At 43.8% G+C, this 27,300-nt stretch overlaps 1 protein-coding gene across 1 annotated transcript in view; it reads left to right on the top strand.

Moving 5' to 3' along the window:
* The first annotated feature begins 15,132 nt into the window (after positions 1-15,132).
* SNX30 (sorting nexin family member 30) overlaps positions 15,133-27,300 on the top strand; it is a 111,638-nt gene continuing 99,470 nt past the window's right edge. The window contains exon 1 of the mRNA XM_081282459.1: positions 15,133-15,552. Within this exon, the coding sequence (XP_081138585.1) occupies positions 15,397-15,552 (156 nt within the window). The 5' untranslated portion in view covers positions 15,133-15,396. The remainder of the gene's footprint in view (positions 15,553-27,300) is intronic.

The following is a 27,300-nucleotide window of genomic DNA, read 5'->3' as shown; positions in this document are numbered from 1 at the left end:
TTTATATGTGGTGCTGAGAATCAAACCCAGTGCCTCATACATGCCAGGCAAGTGCACTACTGCTGAGCCCCAGCCCCAGCCCTCAACATGAATTTTTGGAGGAAACACAAATATTCAAAACATAGTACATGGTGTGCAGCTAATATGCTCTTTAGCATTACTGGTCTGTCAAATTTCAAAGTGTTTGCTCTTCTTAAACTATGGCACTAGCATTGTTAACAGTTCCTCTGGACTTGATGCCATTTATAAATTTAATAAATTTCCTACAGGGCTCTTGTTGAAGATCTTCAATGGCAAAATACCAGACCTATGTTGCTTGCTTCAATCCCTTAGCATTTTAAAAGTTTCTTGATAGTTCCATTTTTGTGCTGCTATAAGGCAACTTTTTATTTACTACCCTTGAGCCAACTTTATTCAACTCCAACTTTAGAAAAGCACTGTGTACCTACTGTGACAAAGGTAAAGGCACGCGTGATCAGGTCCTAATCTCTGGAACCTGTAAATGTTACCTTTCATTGAAAAAAGATTTTTGCAGATGTGATTAAATTGAGGATGTTGAGATGGGAGATTATCCTGGATTATACCAGGTGGGCCTTACCTGCAATGACCAGTGTATTTATAAGAGAGAGGCAGAGGGAAATCCAACAGAAGAGTAGGAGGCAATGTGACCACAAAGGCAGAGACAGGAGTGATGCAGCCACAGCCTAAGAATGCTGGAAGCAATGCCAAGCTTGAAGAAGCAAGGAACAGATTGTCCTCTAGAGGCTTGGAAGAGAGCGTGGCCTTGCTGACCCCTTGATTTTGGCCTAGTGCATCTGATTTTGGACACCTGGATTCCAGAACTGTCAAAGGATAAATTTTCTTTTTGGTTTTTGAAAGAGTCTTACTACGTTACCCTGGTTGGTCCTAAACTCTTTGGCTCAAATGATCCTCCTGCCTCAGCATCCCTAGAAGCTGGGACTATAGGAGTGTACCACCACAGCTAATGATTTCTGCTGTTTTCAAGGACCAAGTTTATGGTAATTTATTATACCTGCAGTAGCTCAGCACACATGTGAGTATTCAAGAAACAAATACTGGAAAGGCTTTTTTATTGAAAGAATCTATGTTGAATTTTAATGAATATTTCAGATTTATAAAAATACATTGCTAATGGGCTGGGGTTGTGGCTCAGTAGAATAGCACTTGCCTTGCACATGTGAGGCACTGGGTTGCATCCTCAGCACCACATAAAATAAATAAACAAAATAAAGGTATTGTGTCCATTTACAACTAAAAAAAATATTTTAAAAAATACATATAGCTAATATAATAAATGCCCTAACAACTAAAAATATTTTTAAAATACATAGGTAATATAAAAAATAATAAATGCCCTTGAACATACCATCCAACCTAAATATAAAACATTTCAAGTACATTTGAATCTTCCTGGACATCATTCCTCCATCATGTTCCTCTTCTCTTCCTCCGAGGTAACACCACTTTCTTTTTTTTTTTTTTGTTTTCTTTTTTTTTTTTTTTTTTGGTACTGGGGATTGAACTCAGGGGCACTTGAACACTGAACCACATGCCAGCCCAATTTTGTATTTTATTTAGAGACAGGGTCTCACTGAGTTGCTTAGTGCCTTACTTTTGCTGAGGCTGGCTTTGAACTCTCAAACCTCCTTCCTCAGCCTCCCGAACTACTGGGATTATAAGAGTGTGGCACTTTCTTGAATATTTTTTTCATTGTTCCAATACATATGTAAACTTTTCCTACACTGAATCTCTAAAATATGTATTAAATTTTTCTCAATGTTTTAAACTTCATAAAATATACATTATTTTAACTGTTTGAGTTTTATAAAAAGCCAACATGCTTTTTTTTTTTTTTTTCGGTGCTAGGGATCAAACTCAGGGCCTTGTGCATGCAATGCAAGCACTCTACCAACTGAGCTATAACCCCAACCCAAAAAGCCAACATGCTATATATGCTATATACATGTATATCCTAAATATGTGTGTGTGTGTGTGTGTGTGTGTGTGTGTGTGTCTTGCAATTTACTTTGAGTATTTTCAATTTGCCTTTTCATTGATTACTTTCTACATGAAAGGCACCCTGTTGGGTAGTATGAATGATTCAAGACAAATCAGATAAAACCATTTGTACCAACATTAGCTAATTTTGCCTCTGAGATTAGCTAAAAATGCAATCTTTCACAGGTATTTTCCTTTTGTTTGAAAGGAAGGTTCCTGCTCAGTATCCACCATCTGGTACTTATGTAAGACTGTAGCTTTGAGTTCATAAAATGCCAGTCTCCCTTGCTGCTACCCATGTGGCCTCTTGTAAGTATGTAGTTCTAAAAGAAATCATTTTATTATTGTGAGAAGTCTTTCATTAATTAGAAACAGGGATGATAATTTTCCATAATTCACTCCTAACAGCTGTCAATCAGCACATGTCCTACTACTGCATATGAAGATTAATTATCTTTACAAGATTTCCAAAATAAATATGATATTTCTCAAAATTAAAAATTGCTTAGACTTTAGGTTTACAACTTAAACACAAACAAGACCGCAAAACTGGTAAATTTTCTAGTCAATGCATTAAATTTTGTGTGTCAATTGTTGTTTTGGCAAACTCCATTTACTATTCACAGTGTGAAGAGGATGCCCTCGGCAATGGCATGGATTTCTTTGAGATTGTTTGCCTATGTGACCACATGGCCTACAGTAATTCAGTCCTCCCAACAGCCTGAAAATCCTTCATCCCAAGCAGGCTAAGGCAGAGTTTTAATATGATAGGTAAATTTTTGTCATGTTAAAATTCATTGTGATTCATTTCTGAATTTAAATATTACTTTAAGAATTTTTTTTCTTATTCTTTTTGGTGGTGCTTACTAAAACAGAATACAAATTCCTGGGTTTCTGGGCCAAAAATCTATAATGTTACTAAAACAGCAAGTATGTCTGGTAGAAACCCTGCCAAGGTCATCAAATTGCATCTTAACAATTATACCTTTAATTCATCTGGAATAAATTAATTCTTTTTTATTAAATATCTTTTTAGTTGTCAATGGACTTTTAATTAATGAAATAATTAATTTATATGTGGTGCTGAGAGTTGAACCCAGTGCCTCACAGATGCTAGTTGAGCGCTCTACTACTGAGCCACAACCCCAGCCCATTGGAATATATTAATTCTTAATCTTTTCATAGCATTAACCAAGTAGACTCCTATTTCTTGACTAGATTTTGGGAAGAAATTTACTCCATCTCATGAGAGAGAAGACTCTCTTTCAGAAAGTTTTGGGGGAGATAAGTTCATGGGGATCAGGCCCAAAGGGCAGGAGCAAGGAGGAGGAGCCCTTTCAAAAGGCAGTGTCCCCATCAAGCCAGGCATGATTATGGCAGGGTATATATGTTTGCTCAGATGATGCTTTTAAACTAGCCTCAACCACATGACCTTCTTTTTCAAATAAAGAGTTGAGAGCTGGGGTTGTAGCTTAGTGGTAGAGCACTCACCTAGCACGTGTGAGGCACTGGGTTTGATCCCTGGCACCACATATAAATAAATGAATAAAATAAAGGTCCATCAACATCTAAATATATATAAAATGGGGTTAAAAATGGGGTTCCAACAACAATGGTGAAAAATGAGCCAATCTATGTTTAGTGACATGCTTCTGAAGACTAAAATTTAGAAAGCAGGGAGGGAAATAAATTTACTTTGGAGCAACCTAGTAAAGACTGCCTCAGCCAGGAGATTGAGTTTAACATCTGTGGTGATAAACTGTGCATGTGCCATTGATATGATGTGCTGAGAATGGCTTCTTACCTCTGTGGTCTTTTTCCCAGAAACTCAGGAACCCATTCTCACCAAAGAGAAATATAAGAGAAGCCCAACTGAGGGATATTCTGCAAAATGTCTGTCTAGTACTTTTCAAAACCATCAAGTAACTGGGCCCAGCTGGCTGTAACCCCAGCTATTCAGGATGCTGAGGCAGGAGGGTCGCAAGTTTCAGCCAGCCTGGACAACATAAGCGAGACCCTGTCTCAAAATAAAATAAATAAATAAAGGTTTGGGGATGTAGCTCACAGGTAAAGCACTCTGGGGTCAAGCCCCTGTATTGCAGAAATGAACAAAACTGTGAAGGTGATTCTAAACAAGGATGGTCTGAGAATATGCCACAGACCAGAGGAGTCTAAGGAGTTGTGACAACACAATGCAGTGTGGTATCCTGAATGGGATTCTGAAACAGGAACCACATTAGGGAAAAAACTGTTAATAGCCTTGTGCCAACGATGGCTCTTTCCTTGTGCCAACGATGGCTCTTTCCTTGTGACAAATTCACCATAATGAGGACATAAAATGTTGTGAGATACTCTCCAAACTATCTCTGTCATTTTTCCGGAAATCTAAAGTCATTCTAAAATAAAACAGTTTAAGTTAAAAGAGGAGGAGGTCAATTATTATTGCCAACCACATCCTTCCTGAGAGAATATATCTAAGCCAAGACAGTATCCAGCATTTGGAAGCAGAGTTGGTACCTCTGCAACCTAGGGCTTAATTTGAGCAAATTATATAGGTGTTCAGGAAGGAATTTTGAGATGTCATTTCCCCTGGCCAAATCCTCACTCCCACCAGCTCAGAGAAGCCTTTCAAAACAAGTCAGTTCTGGCTGCCCTGGCCATGCCCTCCATCCTACCCTAGCAAGTGCAATGGTTCCAGTTACAGCAGTGCCCACCCAGGTGCTGCTCAGGATGACCCGAAGGCTCATCTTCTAGGTCTGCTAGTTCTGGTTTGTGAGCCCTGGCTCTTTTCTAGACTTTTGACACTTGCTTTTGCAATTACCCCTGTTCCCCTTGCTTTCTTGTATCACCAGGCGGCCAGCATCTTGCCGGGGTCATTCTTCCTGTGGAGGGGATAAGCCACCTGAGAAAATGGAGTCTGAAATAATTAGTGAAGAAATAGAAGAGCCAAAGAATAGGTTTTAAAAGCAGAACACCTGATAGGATCTTCTAGGAGCTGGAACGGAACAATTAGAAAATGGCTCCAGTAGTTTTATTTAAGGGAGTACATCAAAGGCAGGGATAAAGTTTCAGGGGTGGAGCCTTGATTCATTATGTCTTGCAATCAACAGGTTGATTGGCATCTTGGCAGGTTACACCCATCTCTGAGAGGCTGTGTGGCTACATCAGGTCACCCCATCTCTGGTGCTGTGTGGGACCTGGCAGAGCTGAATAGGACTCACACGTATCTGGGTGATCTCACCAGCAGGATTGCTGCTGGAAGTTCCCAAATACCAGATTTTCCTATTCAATGGGCTTCCGTACCTATTTGGTCCACATAGTCCCCAGATGGCTCTCAACATTAGTGACCATCAGACTCCTTTTGATCTCCTAATCTTGGCCTCTCACTTTACTCAGCTCTACACAATATCTTGATTTCTGTACTGCCTGGAGCTGCAGGTGGGAGATATTCCTTCCACCTTTCTTCACTTGCCTGAGTAACCCAGGCCCTGCTGGGTCCCAGTAGAAAGGGGCAGATACTGTGCAGCTTCTCTTATCCTTGCAACAGAATGCCACCAACAGCTATATCATCAGATATAAAGGGCATCCTTCCTACTCTAGGAAAAATACAGAAGCTATCTAGATAAGAATTGTTATGGGTTTCAAAAATTTGTTCTTTTTAGTTATGACAGTAGAATATATTTTGATGTATTATATATACATAGAATATAACTTCTTTTAGTTAGGATCCCATTTTTGTGGTTGTACATGATGTGGAGTTTCACTGGTTATGTATTCATGCATAAACATAGGAAAGTTATGTCTGATTCATTGTACTATCTTTTCCATTCCCAACCCTCCTTCTTTCCCCCAATACCCGCTGTCCAATCCGTAAACCTGTACTCCTCCCTCCCTCCACCTATTGTGAGTCAGCATTGGCATATCAAAGAGAACGTTTGACCTTTGTTTTGGGGGGACTGGTTTATTTCACTTAGCATGGTAGTCTCCAGTTCCATCCATTTACCGGCAAATGACATCATTTCATTCTTCTTTATGGCTAAGTAATATTCCATTATGTATATATAACACATTTTCTTTATCCATTCATCTGTTGAATGGCACTAGGTTGGTTCCATAGCTTAGCTGTAGTGAATTGAGCTGCTATAAACACTGATGTGGCTATGTCACTGTAGTGTCATTGTAGTACGCTGATTTTAAGTCCTTTGGGTATAGGCCAGGGAGTGGGATAATTGGGTCAAATGGTGGTTCCATTTCAGGTTTTCTGATGAATCTCCATATTGCTTTCCAGAGTGGTTTCACCAACTTGCAGTCCCACCAACAACATGTGAGTGTACTTTTTTTCCCAATTGTGCGTGTTTTTTAAATACCATTACCTTCTATCAGTAATTGCACTGATCTGATTTTATGATGTTTAGTATGTGCTGTATTTTATCAAGTAAACAATGACAATGTTTAGTTTTGGGTGTCCTAAGCTCCCTAGGAGGTACTAGGCAGGAACCCATGTATCAACATGCCTGGAGAGTGGGGCTGGGGATGTGGCTCAAGTGGTAGCGCTGGCCTAGCATTGACGAGGCACTGGGTTCGATCCTCAGCAACACATAAAAATAAATAAAGATATTGTGTCCACCTAAAACAAAAAATAAATATTAAAAAAAAAAACATGCCGGAGAGTGCTGGGCAGCAGTGTTGCTAATAGACAGCAGACAGACCTTAATTCTAAAGCTGAAGAGAGATCCAGTGGTGAAGGCAAAACTACTTTTCTCCTACTTCTTAGTTAAATTACTAGTAATATCAAAACCTCCTGAGACACCTAACCCTTAGGGATCGGATGTGTGAGTTTCCGGGAAGAACTTAGGTCTGCCTTGACCTGATTTCAAGAAGCTGTAGAAGGAGTACATTTGGCAAGTGACAACTCCTCAAGGATGTGTCTGGGAGGAGCCAAGATTCACCAAGTGCCCTAGAAACTAAAAGCTGAATGAACCTTCATCCCAGCACAGGACAGGATGGCTAAGAAGTCTAGCAGAGGCCTGGGTTTGATTTTGGAGAAATGAGCTTTCCATCAGATAAAAAAAAAAAAAAAAAAAAAAAAAAACTTCTAGAAGTTTGCATTTATTGGCATAAATTCAAAGCTACTATTTCAGCCAGCAGAGGAAATCAGATAAATGAGTGTGTGCTGAGTGCAGCTTCCAGAGCTCGCCTCTTGCCTGAGTAGTGGTGACGGTGTCCTTCATCACAGGAAGCCCTGAATGGGACCAGGACAAACCGAGCCACCTCCCCTGTGAATCAGAGAATCCTGAAACTCCAGCATAATGAATAACCTTATATAGCTGGGGCATGCAAAAGCCCTGTCTTTTTAGCAAGTCATGCCACCTGTATCGATGATATAGAACAGAGTGTAATCTTCTTGGTGTGCCCCCAGCCCATCTTGCTCCACTGCCCACAGGTTAAGCTGAATGTTGAGGCCTTGTGCTCTCCCTGATCCCACCATCTTTGTAGTAAGGACCGGTCTGTGGGTCTGCCCAACCATTTATCACCTGGGTTACAGAGCCCAGGAGGGACTGAGCAGAGAAGGCCTGGCTGGAGCTACCATAGTGGAAGAATCTGGGGCAAGGATCTGGGAAAGCCAGGGGAATTCAGAGGCTTTGGGAAGGATCCGGAGCTCTGCCTTCAGAAGTCAGCAATGCTGGGCTGGGGATGTGGCTCAAGTGGTAGCGCGCTCGCCTGGCATGCGTGCGGCCCAGGTTCAATCCTCAGCACCACATACCAACAAAGATGTTGTGTCCGCCGAGAACTAAAAAATAAATATTAAAAATTCTCTCTCTCTCTCCTCTCTCACTCTCTCTTAAAAAAAAAAAAAGTCAGCAATGCTATTCTTCTTCTGTTTTGAAACTTTTCTTGCTTTTTCTCCTATTTTGTTTTTGTGGTGCTGGGAATCAAACATAGGGCCTTGCACATGCCAGGCAAGTGCTTTGCCTCTGAGCCACACAACCAGCCCGTTTTTTGCATCTTTATAAATAATTTCCTTTATCACTGATGCTAAGGCTTAAATTCTCCCCAACAAGAAAATTTGAATACTAAGGAATAAAACATTGACAGGAAGACTTGAACTTGGAGGGTCACAAACCATTGTATTATATCTAAGATTTCTTTTGTCTTTCTACCTCAAAACCAATTTTCATCTCCTTGAGGGTGATACTGCTCCTTTTGAGAATGCATGCCACCGAAGGGTTGTACTTCTGTTTGAACACTGCAATCCAGAGGTGAGTCCTCTTGCAGACTGCCTCCCGCTCACCTGTATCCCTTGTCTTCTGAATCCACAAGAATGGATTTAGCTGCAGGTTACATGGGCCCCATTAAATTGCCTGAGACCACAGAGATGTTTATTTTTTATTTAAGAAGTCTGGAGTTAGGTGTAGTGACTCTATGAGTCATCAAAGACCCAGGCTTTTTCCATTCATCCTCTCAGCTGTCCTCAGGGACCTAGGAACTATACACTCATGGCCACAGAAAGACTGCAGCAGCTCCAGGCACGACTGGTAGGCAACTTATGGTGGCTGGCATCTCTCTCTCTCTCTTTTTCTCTGCTTATTTCTTCGTCCTCTCCCTTTTGGCTTTATCTTTTTGGGTGCTGGGAATTGAACCCAGGACCTTATGCATGCTAAGCACATACTGTACACTGAACTACATCTGGCTTCATCTGAACTAGTATTCCTCAAATCCACGTGTGCATCAATATGCATCCAAGTGAAAGGGAATGCTGGCTGGCTGATCTTTAGCAAGTGACATTATCTCTGGGCCCAGCTTCTTCACTTATGAAGCGAAGGTTGCAGATTAGGTTCTCTTTATTTACAAAAATTTTTGCTGAAGTAGAACATAAAGGATAACAAATAATAAATGTATGATTTATTTTTTTAAATTGGCAACTTGGTTTTTTTTTTTTTTTTTTTTTTTTTTTAAAGAGAGAGTGAGAGAGGAGAGAGAGAGAGAATTTTTAATATTTATTTTTTAGTTCTTGGCGGACACAACATCTTTGTTGGTATGTGGTGCTGAGGATCGAACCCGGGCCGCACGCATGCCAGGCGAGCGCGCTACCGCTTGAGCCACATCCCCAGCCCTGCAACTTGGTTTTATTTAAATTAAGAATTTCTGGTTTTTCTTTCTTTTTTATTGCTTTTATTTTTTAAATACATGACAGTGGAATGCATCATAATTCTTATTACACATATAGAACACAATTTTTCATATCTCTGTATATAAAGTGTGTTCACACCAATTCATGTCTTCATACATGTACTTTGGATAATAATGTCCATCCCATTCCACCATCATTGCTAACCCCCTGCCCCTCCCACCCCTCTGCCCTATCTAGAGTTTGTCTATTCCTCGCATGCTCCCTCTCCCTACCCCACTATGAGTCGGTCACCTTATATCAGAGAAAACATTCGGCACTTGTTTTTTTGGGGATTGGCTACCTTCACTTAGCATTATCTTCTCCAACGGCATCTATTTACCTGCAAATGCCATGGTTTTATTCTCTTTTATTGCTGAGTAATATTCCATTGTGTATATATGCCACATTTTTTAATCCATTCATCTACTGAAGGGCATCTAGGTTTAAATGTATGATTTATTAGCTACAAATGTTTATAAAGAACCACCTCCCAGGGCTGGGGTTATGGCTCAGTGGTAGAGCACTTGCCTGGCATGTGTGAGGCACTGGGTTTGATTTTCAGCACCACATATAAATAAATAAATTAAATAAAGGTTCATTGACAACTAAATATATTTAAAAAAAGAAAAAAGAAAAAAAAAAGAACTACCTTCCAGTTCAAGAAGCAAAGTATTTTCAGTATTATCCCATAAACTCCTACAAAGGTAACACTACTCTGACTCTGGCCTAGCACTATGTATTATATAAATGGAGTCAATGGTGGCTTCTTTCTTTTTCTTTTGGCACTGGGGATTGAACCCTTGGGTGCATCACCACTGAGCTATATCTCTATTCCTTTTTATTTTTTATTTTGAGACACTCTTGTTAAGTTGCTGAGACTGGCCTTGAACTTGTGACCCTCTTGCCTCAGCCTCCTGAGCTGCTGAGATTATAGGTGTGCACCACTGCAGCTGGCTGATAGCAGGCTTCTTTCATTCATCATTGTTTGTGAGATTCATTCTCCATGTGTTCCTTCAGTCTCACTGCTGAATGCTCTGTTGTATGAATATACAGTTATTCCTGCATTCCACTCTTAAATCATATGAGTTGCATCTAGTTTTTGCTATTATCAGTAGCACAGCAATGGAGATTCTTGGATCCATCTTTTGGTGAATATACTTATGGATTTCTGTTGTGTTCTGGGGATGTAGAAAAGTTCATCTCTACATGCCTTTGGGGATCTTTCCTGATGAAGAACCAAGTACCATAGTGGGAACACATATCCACTAAGTAGGTTTTCCAAACTAACCAAAGACTCACTGCTGTCTTTGGGCTGGTCAGCTCAACATCTTCTTGAGCCCAACCTCTCTGATGGGTAACCATGACAAAGGGACATGTATCCACACCCACATAACAGGACCTGCTTTCATAGAAAGCGAGGAAGTAGGTATCCTTCAAGGATGGCAATAAATTGCATTTGTATGGCCAGGTAAGGTCCAACTCCCAGGAGCCTGTAGGGTAGGCCAGAGCAGCTCAGGGAGCTCTGGGAAATATGCACTTCACTGTGATCCACTTCACAGCCAGAGCTATGAAATGAATCTGTCAACAGTCAATCTAGGGGGCTGGGGATGTGGCTCAAGTGGTAGCGCGCTCGCCTGGCATGCGTGCGGCCCGGGTTCGATCCTCAGCACCACATACCAACAAAGATGTTGTGTCCGCCGAGAACTAAAAAATAAATATTAAAAAAATTCTCTCTCTCTCTCTCCCTCTATCACTCTCTCTTAAAAAAAAAATTAAAAAAAAAAAAACCAGTCAATCTAGTTCATCTGAGTGCATCTCCTAAATGTTAAGTACCTGGTAGATGTTCAACATAAATAACCATAGCAGTTTAGGGGCAAAAAGATCCTGTCATACAATTTTGAAATAGACAATTTGCCCTTTCAGCAAGTTTTCAGAAAATAGGAAATTTCTTCAAAGTAAGCACTTTACAAATGCTATTTAAAAAATGAGGTTTGGATGGAACTATGAGAACTGTGCTCCCCAAAGTACAATCCACAGACTGGCATTGGCATAAGCATCATGTAAGAGGTTGTTAAAAATTAATCTTATTTTAAAATTAATCATTGTGGCTGCGTATGGTGATCTATGCCTGTAACCTCAGTGACTCAGGGGGCTGAAGTAGGAGGATTGCAAGTCCAAGGCCCGCCTGGGCAATTTATGGAGACCCCGTCAAAATAAAAAAAATTAAAAGGGTTGGGGATGTAGCTCAGTGGTATAGTGCCCCTGGGTTCAATCCCTAGTAACACACACACACACACACACACACACACACACACACTCACACACACACTCACACACACACCCACAACTAACACTGAATCCCACTAATATGTATGATTATAATGAATTAATAAAAAATGTTTTAAATGATTAAATTAAAATTTTTAAAATATTTCAGGCCCCATTCCAAAAGCAGAATCCCTTGGGTGAGGTCTGGAAATCTGTATTTAACAAGATCAGGTGGTTGTCAGGTACTACAAAGTTTGAAACTATGTTCATCCCTCCTACATGAGGGTCCCCATGCTTTGGGGGAGACAAGAGCCTTTTGAAACAGATAAAATGATCCTAACATTTACCCAAAAACTGCTCTGCTGGTTCTGGGACAAGTTCCAATTCTTGTTTGCAAAAATTTTTTAGATCTTGGCCTCAAGTGGACCTTGCTTCTTTCCTGGGACACCACTGGTTGAATTAAACTGCTCACAGTTTTGTCTTTGTTGGGGATTGCGCCTTCTCAGTTGACCACTTGTTGAGACAGCCCTCTGTAGTCTACTACATGTCACTCTAAATGCTCTCTGAAAACCTCCTTTGTCCTCATCAGCCATCCACTTCAGAAGTGGTGGTGTTATTTTGAGGCAGGGTTTGAGATGTCATATAGAATAAAGCTATGATTGTATTGAAAACCAGGAGAGGATAAGCAGCTAACACAAACATGAAGAAGGCCCAAGCACATGCTGTACCAGGGTAGAGAATGACAGCATGCTCCCTTGGGACTGCTTTGTTTCTGAGGTCTGGGTATTCATGCACAGAGCTGATAGGCTTGCTGATGAGGTTTATAGGGTTCCAATTTGGACCCCTAAAGGGATCAGCTTATATGTCTACCATTCCATGTGGATGGGAAGGCCCGATGCGATGTTCGTGGGTACTGGTGGCATTGGGGACCTCCTCATCCTCCAACATCTTCATCAGAGCTCAGCCCTAAAAATCCAAACTCCTGTTCCTAAATTCCACCCAACACCACAGCCTTTTGCTCTGATACAGAAACTTCACATGCTTCCTCCTCTCCACCATGTTGTTTTAAAAACTTTTAATGGAAGCAGAATAATATGCTCTGGGACACTTTTTGTTATTTTAGTGACAATTTCCCACCATGAAAAAACACTTACATGCAACAGGAAATGGAGAATGTGAAAAGACAGGCCTTGGGCTAAATTTGAATGGTGGAAACTTTCTACCAAAATATTTTCCATAGAAATTCACTTTCTTTAGTTTTGATGACTACCCACTAGATCATTGCGGCTAGATGCCACTGACCAACCAGGAAATTGGAAAATAAATAAAGAAACCGAGAAACTGTTTCATATGGCCTTTTAGAAACTGTTTTTTTTTTGTTTGTTTGTTTGTTTTATTGGTTTTGTTTTTAAGTGGGAGCATAGAAAAGCCACATTCTGACCCAAACTGATCATACAGAGTTTGGAGTACAGCATATTTAATTACAAAAACTCTATGACTGTTATTTCATAAGACTACTGAAAACTTAAGGGAAAGGAAAGGACACTCAGGGGACAGGGCAGAGGAGCTGAGAGTACACTTTCTGCCGCTCTGGAGGGCAAGTAAGAGTGGAGCTGCCTGCCTCCCCTCCCCAGAGTCCCAGATGTGGAACACCTGTGATATTTAAATATTGTATGCAGTATAATCAAATAATACATAATAAAATTATATATAATATTACTACTGCTAATATGCTAATATATGAGCTCTAGATTAAATTTCCAACCTATGTTAATGCATGTATGTCAATTTCACTGAAATATTTGAAGAATTGAAAACTGAGGACTTAATGGGTTAACATTTAGGGAGCATGGATTCCAGGCCAGCCTCCTCCTAAGACCATGATACAGTGAACCCTATTTAACTCTCATACCTACCTTTGTCAGTATGATGACCTGCTCTCCATCTTCTCCCTTTATAGGTTAGGAAACAGGTTTGTTGAGATTAACTTGTGGTCACCCACTTGTAGTGATTAAGCAGAAATTCAAGTGTGGATCTCTTTTCACTCAAAGTTCTGTGGTAAGATCTCTATTATATTAAGGTGGCCTGGTTGTTAAAATAAATAGCACCATTTGACAAGAAAAATCTGTTATATAACTATAGAACACTCATTTCTAGTTATATGTATGCTATTTATCTTAATGATGATTCAGAAGAACAGATACTGAGGGTCTGTAAGTAGCTCTTTTTTTTTTTTTTAAGAGAGAGTGAGAGAGAGAGAGAGAGAACTTTTTTAATATTTATTTTTTAGTTCTCGGCGGACACAACATCTTTGTTGGTATGTGGTTCTGAGGATCGAACCTGGGCCGCATGCACACCAGGCAAGCGCGCTACCGCTTGAGCCACATCCCCAGCCCTGTAAGTAGCTCTTGAACTTGAAAGTATTAAGTTTTACCCAACTCCAAGAGTACAAGACATTGGCATTCCTCTGAGGAATGCAGCATTTAAAATTGTTGCCAGTGCCCTCTGAATCCATGTTCCCTAACCAAGGGAGATCCTTACAGGAGAAATAAAGATGACACTAGGGGACTATGGGTCCAACCCTATGGCTTCCAAAGACATAAGGGAAGGTCTTGGAAGCTCAGTGAGTCGCTGACTGATATTTTGGTCCATTTGAACACTGCTTTTTTCCTCTACTTGTTTCTAGAGGAAACAGTACCGTAAAGACTTTAGTGAATCCCACGTCAGATCTGTCACCACTTTTTCACAGGTAAACCCAAGAGTGTAAGAATGGGTGGGGAAAAATACCTTCCACTAAACAAGCCTACCCATTGCTTTGCTGGAGGGATGACTGGCCTTACAAACTGAAGCTCCAGAGACAGGTAAGGTGGAAAAAAAGGTGTGAATTCACACCCCAAAGAGCTGGAAATAACGTCTTGACTATCTTCACCTTGCCAGCAAAAAAGTTAAGAATGTAGTTCAGCAAAAGGCAAGGAAACATGAATATATGAAAAATAACTTGAACCTCATAGTTTTTGCAAAAGATTATTTGGCCCAAAGTGTGAGTTTCAGAGCCATAAATCATTTGTAGCACACACTTTTCTTTATTGAAGGATGCTCAGTCTCCTGAGATTTCACTTTACATAAAACTGGCATAGCTCAGAAGCGAGATGGCATGAGAATCTATCTTAGCGTGACTTGGAAGAAACCCCCCCAACTCCTCCTGAATTCTGTTCTAGGTTTCCGACCCCATGTTCTCTAGCTCCTCTGAGCCTCATAACTCTTTATGTTACTCCTATGATATGCACTGTAATTCTTTCTATTTTGGGTTATTTCTGCGTGGGCCTTAGGGGCCCCTGATTCACTTGAGTGCCCCCAAAGCCCTTAACCCACAGACTGGCTGCCGGTGGGCACATCAGTAAATACGGGTGGAATGGAACAGGATCCTCCAACGTCTTCCACCTCGGCTTTCCGTTAAATTGCTCTGAAGCTGCGAGCAGCCTCCGCAAGGCCTGCCTCCCGTTGGCGAGGCCGGACACTCGGAGGACAGGGCAGAGGGCTGAAGGCTCACTTCCTGCCGCGCGGGGGCGAGGGGGAGCTGCCCGCCTCCCTCCGCACTCATCCCTCCCCGCCTCCCCGGCTCTCGCTCTTCCCGCCCCTGGGGGCGGCCGAGGCGCCGCGGGGGCGGGGCCGCGAGCGGGTGGGCGGCGTGGCGGCGCGGGCTGGGCGCCGGGGCCGAGGCGCTGGCGGACCCGCGGCGGGCTTGGGCGCCGAGCTGGGGCGCGGCGCGGAGAAGCCCAGCAGGCAGGACGAGGAGTCTGCGAGCCGCGGCTCCTGCCAGGCCAGTGCAGGGACTTGGCCCGAACGGGGTCTCGGCCCGGGGGGCGCTCGGGAGACCACCGCAGCGGGCAGCGGGAGGAAGCGGCGGCGGCGGCGGCGCTACCGGAGCGGTGCGCGCCATGGCGGGCGGCCCCCCCAAGGCCCTGCAGTCCACGGGGCCCTACTCCCTGCGCGACATGCCGCACCCGCTGGCCGGCTCCAGCAGCGAGGAGGCCGTGGGCGGCGACAGCACGCCCAGCCCGGACCTGCTGATGGCCCGCAGCTTCGGTGACAAGGTAAGACGCGTGGTACTGGGGACTGGGAGCCTCATTCCACCTCACGGGGTGGGGGATGACAATTCTGGAGCCGTGCTGGGCAGGGACCGCGCCCACCCTGGCGCCCCTTCCCGGGGTACGGGCGTGCCCTAGCCCCCAGAACCCTCTGCCGCCCCCGTGGGGTCGCAGCTGCAGGGGAGAGCGGCCAGGAGAGGAGCTTGTGGCGCTGACTGGTTGAGCTCGGTGACAGCTGGTGGGGAGGGGTCCTGCTTGCGTGTTGGGGCGGGAGGCTGCGTGCAGTGCTCTGCGCCTGTGTCCTGGGATGGGGTCCCAAGTTCCTCCAGGTGCATCCCTGGGGGCTGAGCTGCTGAATAACTTGTAGCGCCTCCAGTTTCCTGGGACTGCAAAAAAAAAAAAAAAAAAACAAAAAACAAAAACAAAAAACGGAGTTAATGGCTTTCCGGGGTAGGACTGGGCAGCCTCGGGCTTGCGGCGAGAACTGTCTTCTTCCCCACTAGTCATGTGGGGTGTGATCTTTGTTTAGGTTTGCTGTTTGCCCTGAGGAGTCACCTGACTCCGACCCTGGCCGCGGCGGGAGGAGAGTCTCGCTGTGGTTTTCTGTCTGGGGCTTCATTCACCTCCGACGGCCTACACACTGTTTAGGTTTGGCACAGGCTGGTTTTGTGGTTGATGGAGAGAAAGCTCGCCCTTTGACCTTCTTTGTGCAGAGAGAGGCTTCTGATTTTCTTAGAGTGACACAACCCTCCTTTTTCTGTGAGAGACTGTGAAGTCCTTTGCGGGGAAGGGAGGACACGTCTCCCCAGTCCCCATTTCAACTGTGAGCAGGACGTGAGCAGTGATTCTGTCAGTACTCCTGTTGCCTCTTGGTCATTAATTGCTGAAATTTTGAATTTCAGCACTTGTGAGGAGGGACAAGCACTAGGAGGATTTTCTCCTCCTATTAAAATACTAAATGAATTCTTCCTTGTCTCAATATTAATGAAATCAGAAGACATAATGTTCTTCTCCCCTTAGATGGAGGGTATGTGGTACAATAAAAATCAGTATGAGAAAATATAATTTGATGGGTTTACAGTTAGAAGGATCCCGAGCACTCAAATTAGTTAGGGAGTGGGACTGATGTTATCTCCTAGAGGTTTGTAAAGCATTAGAAAGAAGAAAACTTAGGCTTGGTGTTTTTTTTTTTTTTCTTCCCTTCATTTTATAGAAGATATATAGAGTATATGAGCACTTTCGTAGCTTGGAAATATCTTGCATGTATTTGACATTCAAAAACTAATTGTTGAATGGCTAAATGAATTCTGTGTTGTTTCTTATGGACAGAGAAATTGATCTTAAATGGACATCTATAGGATAGGAATTGAGGTTAAACCTTCTGATTTCCTTCTCAGTTCTGTGTAGGATAGTGAATCAATTATCTATTGCTTGTAACAAGTCCCCAAAATATAGTACCTGGAAATAATGTCTGTGGGTCAGAAATCTGGGAGTAGCTTCTCTGGGTGTTTCTCACCTAGGTCTTTCAGGAGGCTGCAGTGATTTGAAGGCTGGATTGAGGGAGAATAGGCTTCCAAGTTCACTCATGTAGCTGTTGGCAGGCTTTAGTTACTCTGCGTGGGGCAATTTGACATGGCAGCTGGTTTCTCCAGAGTCAATGAGCCAATCTTATATAACTAGCCTCTACTGTGTTCTGTGGGTCACGTAGACCAACACTGGTACAACGAGGGGAGAGGATATGAATACCAGGGAGTGAATACCAGGAGGTAGAGATCACTGGGGCCATCTTGGAAGCTGTTTAAAATATGTGCTTAATGATTTGCCCGTGGGTGACACCTGACTTAGCAGTGTGATTGTTTCATTAATAAGTTCTTGGAGGGCGTATGCCCTGCACCACCAAGATCTGGGTGGGTCAAGAGTGAGGCACAAGTCTGATTACTGATGGCTTCCTTCCCAGGATCAGTTCTTTGAGAGAGACAATCTTGAAGGCACTATTATTAATTATTGGACAGCTATGGGGAAGATCTAAATAATACCAGTCTCAAGGGCCTGATTTATAGTAAGCCACTTTTCCTTAGAGGCTTAGCATTGTAATTTCCTTTTCTAACTGGGAGTAACATTTTCCTCCAGTCTTGACTACACAGGTGTTCTTGTGAATTTCTGTAGAGAGAAGCTAGCAAGTGGCAGAGGTGAGTCAGAACAGGAAGCCTACTCTTTGCCCTGCTTTCTCTTGCTTAGGCAGCCTGGGGGTCATTGGGGAGTGGGTGGGTAAGTCAGGTGCTGTGGTCTTTGGATTTTAGGATTGTGATGATAAGGAATCGGGGTTGAAGAGTGAAGGTTTGACAGGCTGCCCTCAGTGCATAGTTATTATGCAGAGGGGACTTGGTTCTGTGGCACAGGGTGGTGCTGTGAAATAAGATAACCTGGCCTCTTGGTCCAGCTGACACTCTGAATGGCCTCTTAGTGCTCAAGTAGGGCAGAGACCAAATATGGTGGATGCTCCATCCATAAAGTTCTCAAATCATTCAAACCATGGGGTGATGGGGGAATTCTTTTATATTTCCCTAGGGTTGCTAGGGTTAATTCTTCTGATGCCAGCTAAACCCACAGGCCTTATATCATCACATCTCTCCTCTATAACTAAAATTGTAAATAATTCACTTGATGTATTTGTCCTCTTTTTACTTTCATCCATGGATTTCATCATGTTTCTCCTCTGACTCAGCCTCTGATTTCTGTATGCCTTCCAGAAGGGAATACCTAAACCCTCTTAAGCCCTGTTCTGTGACTTAACACCTCTTCCCATATCCCCACCCTCTTTACTGAACTTGTCCTCCTCCTTCCTGCCCCCTTAGGTCACCTAGATTTCCCTGAAGTCTTAGAAATGGAGGTGTCTTTTCATTCTATACTTCATTTAAATCAGGGCCAGGAGGTGGGCTTCAGGGTCCTTTCCCTCCATTCGCCATTGCCTTTTTTAAACCAAGGTCTGGTCTTTTGAGGATCATGTCATTTTTTTTATTCATTCAAAAAAAAAAATAGGACTTCCTCTGAGCTAGGCCTTGTTCTAAGAACTTGAGATGAATAAACCAGCCCAGGTCACCCTAAACCTGCCCTCAGGGGGGTACATTTTGGTGACTTTGTACTATATTATGCAGTAAATGCCTTGGAAAAAAGAAAAAGTTGAACAGGGAGGGGGTCTTCAGGATCACTGGCCGTGGGGAGGGGAATTTGGGTAGGCCTTACTGAGACTTGACAGAAATGAGAGAGTCAGCAGGTGGATGTTTGGAGAAGTGTCAGGTGGAGGGCAGCCGGAAGCAGAGGCCTGAGATCACAGGCCTGGTGAGTCAGGGAGACCTGGAGGCCAGCGTGCCTGGGGCAGTGTGAGCCTTGGAAGCTTACAAACTAAGGGGTACAGAGGAATCAAATTGCATTTGCCTTTGGCAGCGCTTCCCTGAGGATTTTGGCCTTGACTTTGAGTGCCACAGAGAGGGGGCTTTCCAGGGTCTGGAGCCTGTTTGGACTCTCGTGGTCAAAGGAGCAAACAGGCTGTGGAATTGGGAATACCTTGTTTGTGCTGCAGAATTAGGACTCCTTTAAAGGTCAGAAACCAAAGCATACTGATGAACCAGAGCTGGGAAAAGTCTACTGGTTCCTGTTGAAGAGGTCCAGGGACTTTGGCTTCAGGAATGGCTGGAACAAGGTATCCAGATGATGTTGGAATCTGTCACTTGCCATCTCTTGGCTCTGCTTTCTTCTGTACTAGCTTTTTTTTTTTTTTTTGCCTCCTCAAGCTAGTGGAGGGATATGTTTCACAGACAAGCTTCACGGCTCCAGCAGAGAGCTCCTCTTTCCTGATAGTTCCAGTGAAAGCTCTGGGCTGGTGTCTTGTTGGCTTAAATTGGGTCAGGTACCTAAACCTGTCTTTGTGACTCTAATTGCTCAGACCTGATCTGAGCGCTTTAGCTTTGTAATGAGGAGAGGGATTTTTATTTTTTCTACAATAGTGAAGTATACAAGTGGAGCATTTAAAAATGTCTGGAGATTTTAAAGAATAAAATGTATCCGTACAGTTTAAAGAATAATAAAATGAATGTCCATAATAAGACATAGACTATTACAAATACTTTGGAAGCCCCTCTGTGCTTAGGAAGGAAAGAGATGGTTTTCACAGTAAAATCAAGGTGAGGGCCTAGCTCAGCCCTGGAGGACTTGCTGAGCATGCCTGAGATCCTGGGTTTGACTCCCCAGCACCAAACAGCAACAACAACAAAAACCCAAAGTAAAATCATGGTCTTCCCGTAACCAGAAGGAGGAGGAGTGCACATAGGACAAGCAGGAAACACTGAATGTTCACTGCTACCTTTTTCTTCCCTGTAATTTTCTTTTTTATTATTTTTATGCTGTGCTGGGGATTGATCCTAGGGTCTTGTGCATGCAGGCAAGTGCTTTACTACTGAGCTGCATCCCTACCCTATTCCTGTCATTTTCTAACTTCATTACTGTTCACTCTCATTCATTAAAATCTTTAGCCCCTCAACTTACTGTCTTTTCAAAGCACATCCTCATCTTAGAGGACTTAACCAGTCACATGACTGATCTGTCTATTTCTTGCCCTGTTTATCTCTAATCACTTTCACCATTTTTATAGCTCATCTGCCTTCTCTCTGGCCACACCCTTATATTATAATACCTACAGTTAGTCCAGCACTGAAATAATGCTATTAGATACCTTTAAAATGTTTGTTTTATGTATTTTAGGTATATAATGTGATGTTATGGGATACATAGAGGTAGTAAAAAGGTTACTGTAGTGAAGCAAATTAGCATATGTGTGTGCATGGAGGGCCAAGGACAGCTAAAACCTACTCACTTTCTAGCCCAGTGAAGACCCTACTGTCAACACCTGAGTGTGCAGACCCCCTCTGTCACTGTTAGAATAAGCTTCTGTATCCTTGCCCAAAGGTTCACGTGTTGGGTACATGGTCTCCGGGTGTTGGTAATGGGAGGTGATGTGAACCTGTTAAAAGTGGCTGAGTGAGAGATCCTGTGTCTTTGGGGTCATGACCTATTGTGGGGTCCCAGTCTTTCTCTCTGCTTCCTGGCTCAAGATGTGATTTCTGACTCTCTCTCTCTCTCACACACACACACACACACACACACACTCCACTACCACCCCACTGTGGGCTCCTCACCAGAACAGAGCTAATGCAGGTGCCATGCCCTTGAACTTCCAATTCTGAGCTAAACAAACCTTTCTTCCTTTTTTCCCCCCTAATGCTGGGCATTGAACCCAGGGCCTTTTGTGGCTAAGCATATGTTCTACCACTGAACTACACCCCAGCCTAAATTTTTTTCTCTTTATAAAATGAGTTGCCTCAGGCATTTCATTGTAGTAACTCAAAGCTGACATTAAGCCCTCTCAACTGACTCATTCCTATTCATGTTTAAACATCCTCAAAGTGAATATGAAGAGAAGTGCCCTGTCACTCTCTTGCCCTCCATCTCATGCCCAATTTTGTGATTCCCCTTTATACTCTTTGAAAGGAAGGTTTGCTGTTCTCACCTCTACTCTGCTAACCTCTGACTTATTGCTCAGCCTCCTGCCCTCTGGTTTTGAATTTTGCTATTCAGGGACTGCCCTGACTCTCTTATTGCCAAATTCAGTAGGTGCTTCCTAGGTCTTATCTCACCTGGCTTCTTGGCAGGCAGCACTTGATCCTGCTAAAGTACTTGCCGCCCTTGGCTTCCTGTTTTAGAGTGTGCACTCTGAAGTCAGGTCATCTGGATTTGAATCTCAGCTTCACCATTTATGATCTGGGCAACTGCAAATTGCTTAACCTCTCTGAGCCTCAATTTCCTCATCTGTAAAAAGAGAGTCACAGAAGTACTCTATAGCTGGGTTGATCCGTGAGTTTGGACAGTAGTGCCCGGCACATCAGGACACTTTAATCAATGTAAGGTGGTGGTTATTATTCCTTGATATTCCAGATTTTCTTTCTGCATTTTTGTCTATTTGTCAGTTTCCATGTCCATTGCAGTCCCATCAGGGAATAAAAAAGACTGAAGGTGCTTTGTATGGAGAGGCTGTAGTACGGGGAAGTAGTCACCTAGCGGGTGGAAAACCTAAGATGCTAAGGGCAGGCGAGGAGCCCAGAGAGCAGCAATGGCAGGACCAGAAACAGTGAAGAAGGTGGTGTTAGCAGAAGCCGAGAGCTTCTGGGGGAGCTAGCCTGGAGGCGGGGCTCCTAAGAGCTGGAACCACAGAGGAAGGGGTCCTGGAGGGGAAGCTGCACGGCCAGCCAGGGACACTTGCTGGAGAAGAGGCGGGGAGTTGGGCACTGGGGAGAAACACCTGGCTGTTCTTGTCCTGCTGCCTGGTCTTTTCTGTCTTTCACTGGGCCAGCTGTGGTCCTGAGTGGACCTGTGCCCCAAGGGGCGCCTGTCCATCTTTCCCGAGATTAGTTAGATGGGTGTTGAGGGAAAGGGCTGCTTCTGTTAGATGGTGAGCAGCTGTTTCCTGAGTGGGTTATCGTGCCTGCCTAAGGATGAGCCAGAGACGGACGTGGAGCCCGGAGGGGAGAGGGCAAGCACGTGAATTCTGGGCCAGCTGTGCCTGGCTTCCTGGTCACAGGAAGTAGTCAATTCCCTTTTGTTGACCCTACTCTCAGTTTGATTTATTACTTAAAACTGGGGGGGGAAAAGGTTGACAGTATATTTACCTTGAAATATGGAGTGAAAATTTAGTTTTACTTTGGGAATGTTGAGGAGGGTGTGTTTAATTCCTGTCGATCAGACCCATTATTAAGGTATATGTCTGTGCATCGGTTCAGGTGGCAGAGGTGTGGCTTCACCGGTTCATGAGGCTTGAGGAGACAGTCAGGTGTGGGGTGGGCTTAGGTGTAAGGTGGTAGTTATTATTCCTTGATATTCCAGGTTTTCTTTCTGCAGTTTTGTCTTAGCCCACCCCACAAATAGACAGAAATGTAGAAAGAAAATCTGGAATACAATATCAAGGAATAATAATAAATGCTAGTCCAGAGAAGTGATGCTCAGATTGGGAAGCAAGTGTGATGTGTACAGATGCCTGTCATGTGGTCTTATGAAGCCAGGAGTTCAGGAGCACAGTTCCCAAGGTGGGGTTGACTGTGCTCGCAGGAGGAGGATTGGGTTGGGCCATGTGTGGAGAGAGGGTCAGAGCATCTCAAGCGGGGACTGGTGCACGGAGACCTGGGTAGACAGGTCAGGAGGGGACTGCAAACTGTTCTGAGTGCCATGATGTGGAGGTTAGCTCCTTTCTTTAGGCAGCAGCAGCCTCAGAGGGTCTTTGAGCAGGGAAATATGTGATCAGCGCTTAGGATGGGGAGGGACTGGCAGTAAAGAGGTACAGTAGGAAGGGGTTAGCCTGGCTCATGACTCGATGGGCAAGGTGCACCTTATGCAGTCGAGGGGGAGAAATAAAGAATGTCCATGCGCTTCTGCCCTTTTCAATGCTTATTCACTCAAATCACTCAGTAAAATTTCACTCTATGGGTTCTTTTTTAAAAAATATTTATTTTTTTAGTGGTTGTTGGACACTATACCTTTATTTTTTAAATTTTTGTGGTGCTAAGGATCGAACCCAGGACCTCGCATGTGCGAGGCTAGTGCTCAACCCCAGCCCCCACTCTATAGGTTCTTTTTTTTTAAATTTATTTTTTAGTTTTCGGCGGACACAACATCTTTATTTGTATGTGGTGCTGAGGATCGAACCCAGAGCCGTGCGCATGCCAGGCGAGCACGCTACTGCTTGAGCCACATCCCTAGCCCCACTCTATAGTTTCTTAATCAAGAAAATGACAATCCTCAATGCTAGGCACTGAAATGGACATAATCAATTCACAGCAAACAATTCTAGATTGATTATAAGCATTGCAAACACATTTAATCATGCCAGGCTCATGACAGACATTCCCTCTGCAAGCTAAGCTCAAGTGTCACATCAAAAGTCTCAAGCCGTAGGCTCTAAGTCCAGCAGATGCACACTCACTCAGACCCTGTGATCAGATCAGGAACCAAGGCAGGCTTCTCCTGGGGTGGAGCTGAGTCCTTGCCACACCAGAGTCAAGAGGCTGCTGTAGAGTTTGAGAGCCGTGAGAACAACGCAGAGGATCAGGCTGATGAGAAGAGTTGGGATGTCAGTCCAGGTCCTCCTCAGGCTCTCAGGTTTGTGTGCATCATTGTCGGCTGGCTGAATGTCTGTTCATTTGCTCCATCATTTATACTAAATTTGGGGGCTTCTGACCACCCTTTCAATCCCTATCAGCTGCTACTCAATTTCTCAGTGACGTCATTCGTCCTGAGGTTAAAGCATCTGGTCTGGTGGTCCCTGCCCTGATTTTCTTGCTTTTATCAGGGCGAGGGCAGAAAAACAGACACTGCACTCTGAGTTTGTCAGGGTGGAGAGAAGTGACTTGTTTGTGCCTGGGGGCCATGCTGGAGGGCTCCATAGTTGTACCTGGTGAGATGCAGGTTTCAAACTGGAGTTTTAAAATGGAGTTGCTTAGGCTAAGGCCTAAGGGCATCCTTACAGCTGAGGTTGGAGTTGTTGCTTGGGAGAAGGAAGATTAGTAAAGATGATTACTTTTGGTGTCCAGAGGAGGACTGGTTTCCTAGTCCAGGGAACTAATGCTCAGACTGGGAAGCAAGTGTGATGTGTACAGATGCTTCTCATGTGGTCTCATGAAGCCAGGAGTTCAGGACAGAGGTTGTCCAAAGCCGGCTGCTGGAAGCCTGCTTGAACAAATCCCTTCTCAGGGAAGCGCTTCTTTGTCAAACAGGCATGTAATCCCCACAGATCCAAACAGATGGGAGTGGGAGAAGAAGTGAGGCCAGAGTTTAGACAGAGTGGATGTTGAAATGAGAGATGTGACAGCAGTTTGAGGATTGAGCTTTGGTGGAGGCAAAGGAAGTATGTAAACATTAGCATGGCCAGGGCCACAGATGCATGTGTGATCCACTGGGCTTGTTTATTAGGTATTAGATCATATGGTGTTTCAGGCCTGCCTTGCCCCGAAGAATTCTTCATTTGGCTACCATAGAAGGGAATCAGGAATTAATGCCAATGTGTGGAGTTTTGTGTGTACGTAGAGGCAGGGGAAAGAGGGATATTGGGGAAAAGTGTTTCAGGGTTCCTGTTAGAGAAAATCACAGAGGTTGGGAGAGCATGCTGCACGCTTGGGTGGCAGAGTACAGGTGCTTTTCAAAATTCCAGTCTCTTGAGCATCTGCTACGTGTTGGGCTCTGTGCTAAATGCTGCAGGTGTAGAGAGAAAGATTTAAAAAAAGCCTTTCCCTTGAGATGTTCATGGTCCAGTGAAGAAGAGAGACACACGAACAAATGTTTGTGTGTAAAAAGTGCTGAACTTATTTGCTAACTCTATGACTTTTGACAAATGTCTTGACCTTTTTAATGCTTTCATTTCCCTGTCTATATTTTGGAATGTCCTACAGGGATGTTTTGAAGTTTAAACGAGTATTTTTAATGTTGTCTGCAATACAGGCTGAGTATCCCTAATCCAAAAATCTGAAATCCACAATGCTCTGAAATCTGAAACTTGAGAATTTTAGATTTTGGATTTGGGGGTTGGGGATGCTCACTCAGTAAGCTATGTGTAAGTATTCCAAAATCTGGAACTTTTTCGTCCCAAGAATTTTTGGATAAGGAATACTCAGCCTGTATGCCAGTGCTAGGTGGTGGTGTTGCCCTGGAAGTAGACCCTGAGAACAGTTGCTGGTCATTTATTTGAGGGGTGAAGGAAACAGCATTAGAAGAGTAGGGGAAGTGACACAGGGAAGAGACGTTAACCACTAAAGGGTATGTTACCAAGCCAGTTTCCACTGAGCATGGACCAGTCATCACCCAGCAGGGAGCCTCTCCATGGTGAGGGAGCTAGGGGTCTTCCAGCAGCAACTCTCATTGGTCATTGATTGAAGGCTGCTTGGGTGGAGTGTTTGGGTATTAATTCCCAAGCACTTGCCAACCTGCCCCGTGCGGCAAAGTAGATTTAGCAGCCAGATGAAGCAGTTAGGCTGAGAAATGCAGGGGCTGGGGCTTGGGAGTCAGGTCACTGGGTACTGATAAGGGGATATACAGACGGGGCCCCAACAGCATCTGTTACAGTAATTATGAAAGTGATGTATGGAGAATAAAGCAAAGGTGACCTTGCTTAGGAAGAGAGTGGCTTTTCCAAAGAAGATAATGTTTGCACTGGAGAATGAAGTAAATGGTTTACAAATGGACAGAGGTAGGAAGAGCGTCTGAGGCCCCCAGAACCCCTCAAAACCCAGAATGGGTCATCACTTAGCAGTGTCAAGTAATGTACGTTGTGCACCAGGGGGTCAGAAAGGGATGCCTGGAGAGGTAGAAAGTGTGCAGATTGTGCCCTGTAGTGACAGATACTAAAGCCCGAGCAGTCTGGAGGTTGGTCAAGTGTCACACAGGGCAACAGCAGGACCATGTTGGTGGTTTTAAGAGAGGTTACTGTGATCAAGTTCCTAGCATAGATTGGGTAGATAGAGCCTGGCTGTAGGGAGTCTAGGGAGGAGGCTGTTGCAGCAGGAGATGGGGGCGCGCGGGGGTGGGGGTGGGGGTGGGGTGGGGGTAGTATTAGACTCGGGAGTGTATTGGTCAGTTTTTTTTTTTTTTCACATGATAGATACCCAACTTGCATTAACTTCAACAAAAAGCCAAACCTGTTGACAGGCTCATTTAACCATAGGAATGAGCGGAACTTGTGAATGCCACTGAGGGTTGGTATTCTCAAACCAGTTTGGTGCATGTCAGGAATCATGGCAACTGGTAGACATCTTGCATTCCTCACATTATATAGCTCTGCCTTCAGAGGGGTTGGGGAGGGGGCTTCTTTTCCCAGGGAAGAATGTCTTGGACTTGGAAATGCCCATCCTCAGACCAGACAAATCAATTGGACCTTGAGAGTCATGTACTGTGATTGGTCCAACTTGGCTCAGGAATTTTCTGGGCCAATCAGTTGTGGCTGGGGAAGGAGTCTGAAGATATAAGTGAACTCTATTCCAGCCACAGGATCCCAAAGGCAGTTGTGAGGTGTGCTGGACAGGCGACAAAAGATCTCTACAGGGGAGACTCTGGTCATTGGCATTGGTGACTGGCTAATGATGATGGCAAGACTAAAACAGGAATTTGAGAAGCAGGTCAACAATTAAACTGTATGTTTTCTAAGGCATATATGCTTCTTTTAAAAAAAGAAATATAATTTACATGCCATAAAACTTTATTTTTTTGTTTTGAGATTGGTCTCATGATACCCAGGCTGATTTGAATTCTTGGGCTCAAGTGATTCTCCTGCCTCAGTTTCCTGAGGGACTACAGACCCATACCACTATGCCCAGCCACAAAATTAATCTTTTTAAAAATATTTATTTATTTATTCAGTTCATAATAGTTATATATAACATTGGGATTTATTTTGATATAATTATAAATGCATGGAGTATAGTTTGCTCCAATTAAGTCCCCAGTACTTAGGCTTAACCTCCCCCTTCTCCCTCTTGCTGTTCCCTTTTTTCTACTCTACTAAATCTATTTAATCTTTTTTAAAAAAAATTAGCATCTTGTGGATATACATAATGATGAGACTCCTCATTGTAGTGTATTCATATATGTACAATGGAAAGCTAGATTCATTCCACTCTTTTTCCCTTATCTTGTCCATCCTCCCTTTCCCTCAATCCCCTTCTT

The sequence above is a fragment of the Spermophilus citellus genome (genome assembly GCF_964194105.1).
Source record: "Spermophilus citellus genome assembly, chromosome: 2".
NCBI classification, from domain to species: domain Eukaryota; kingdom Metazoa; phylum Chordata; class Mammalia; order Rodentia; family Sciuridae; genus Spermophilus; species Spermophilus citellus.
Note: the sequence above shows the minus strand (reverse complement) of the source record. Positions and strands in the feature narration are given on the sequence as shown.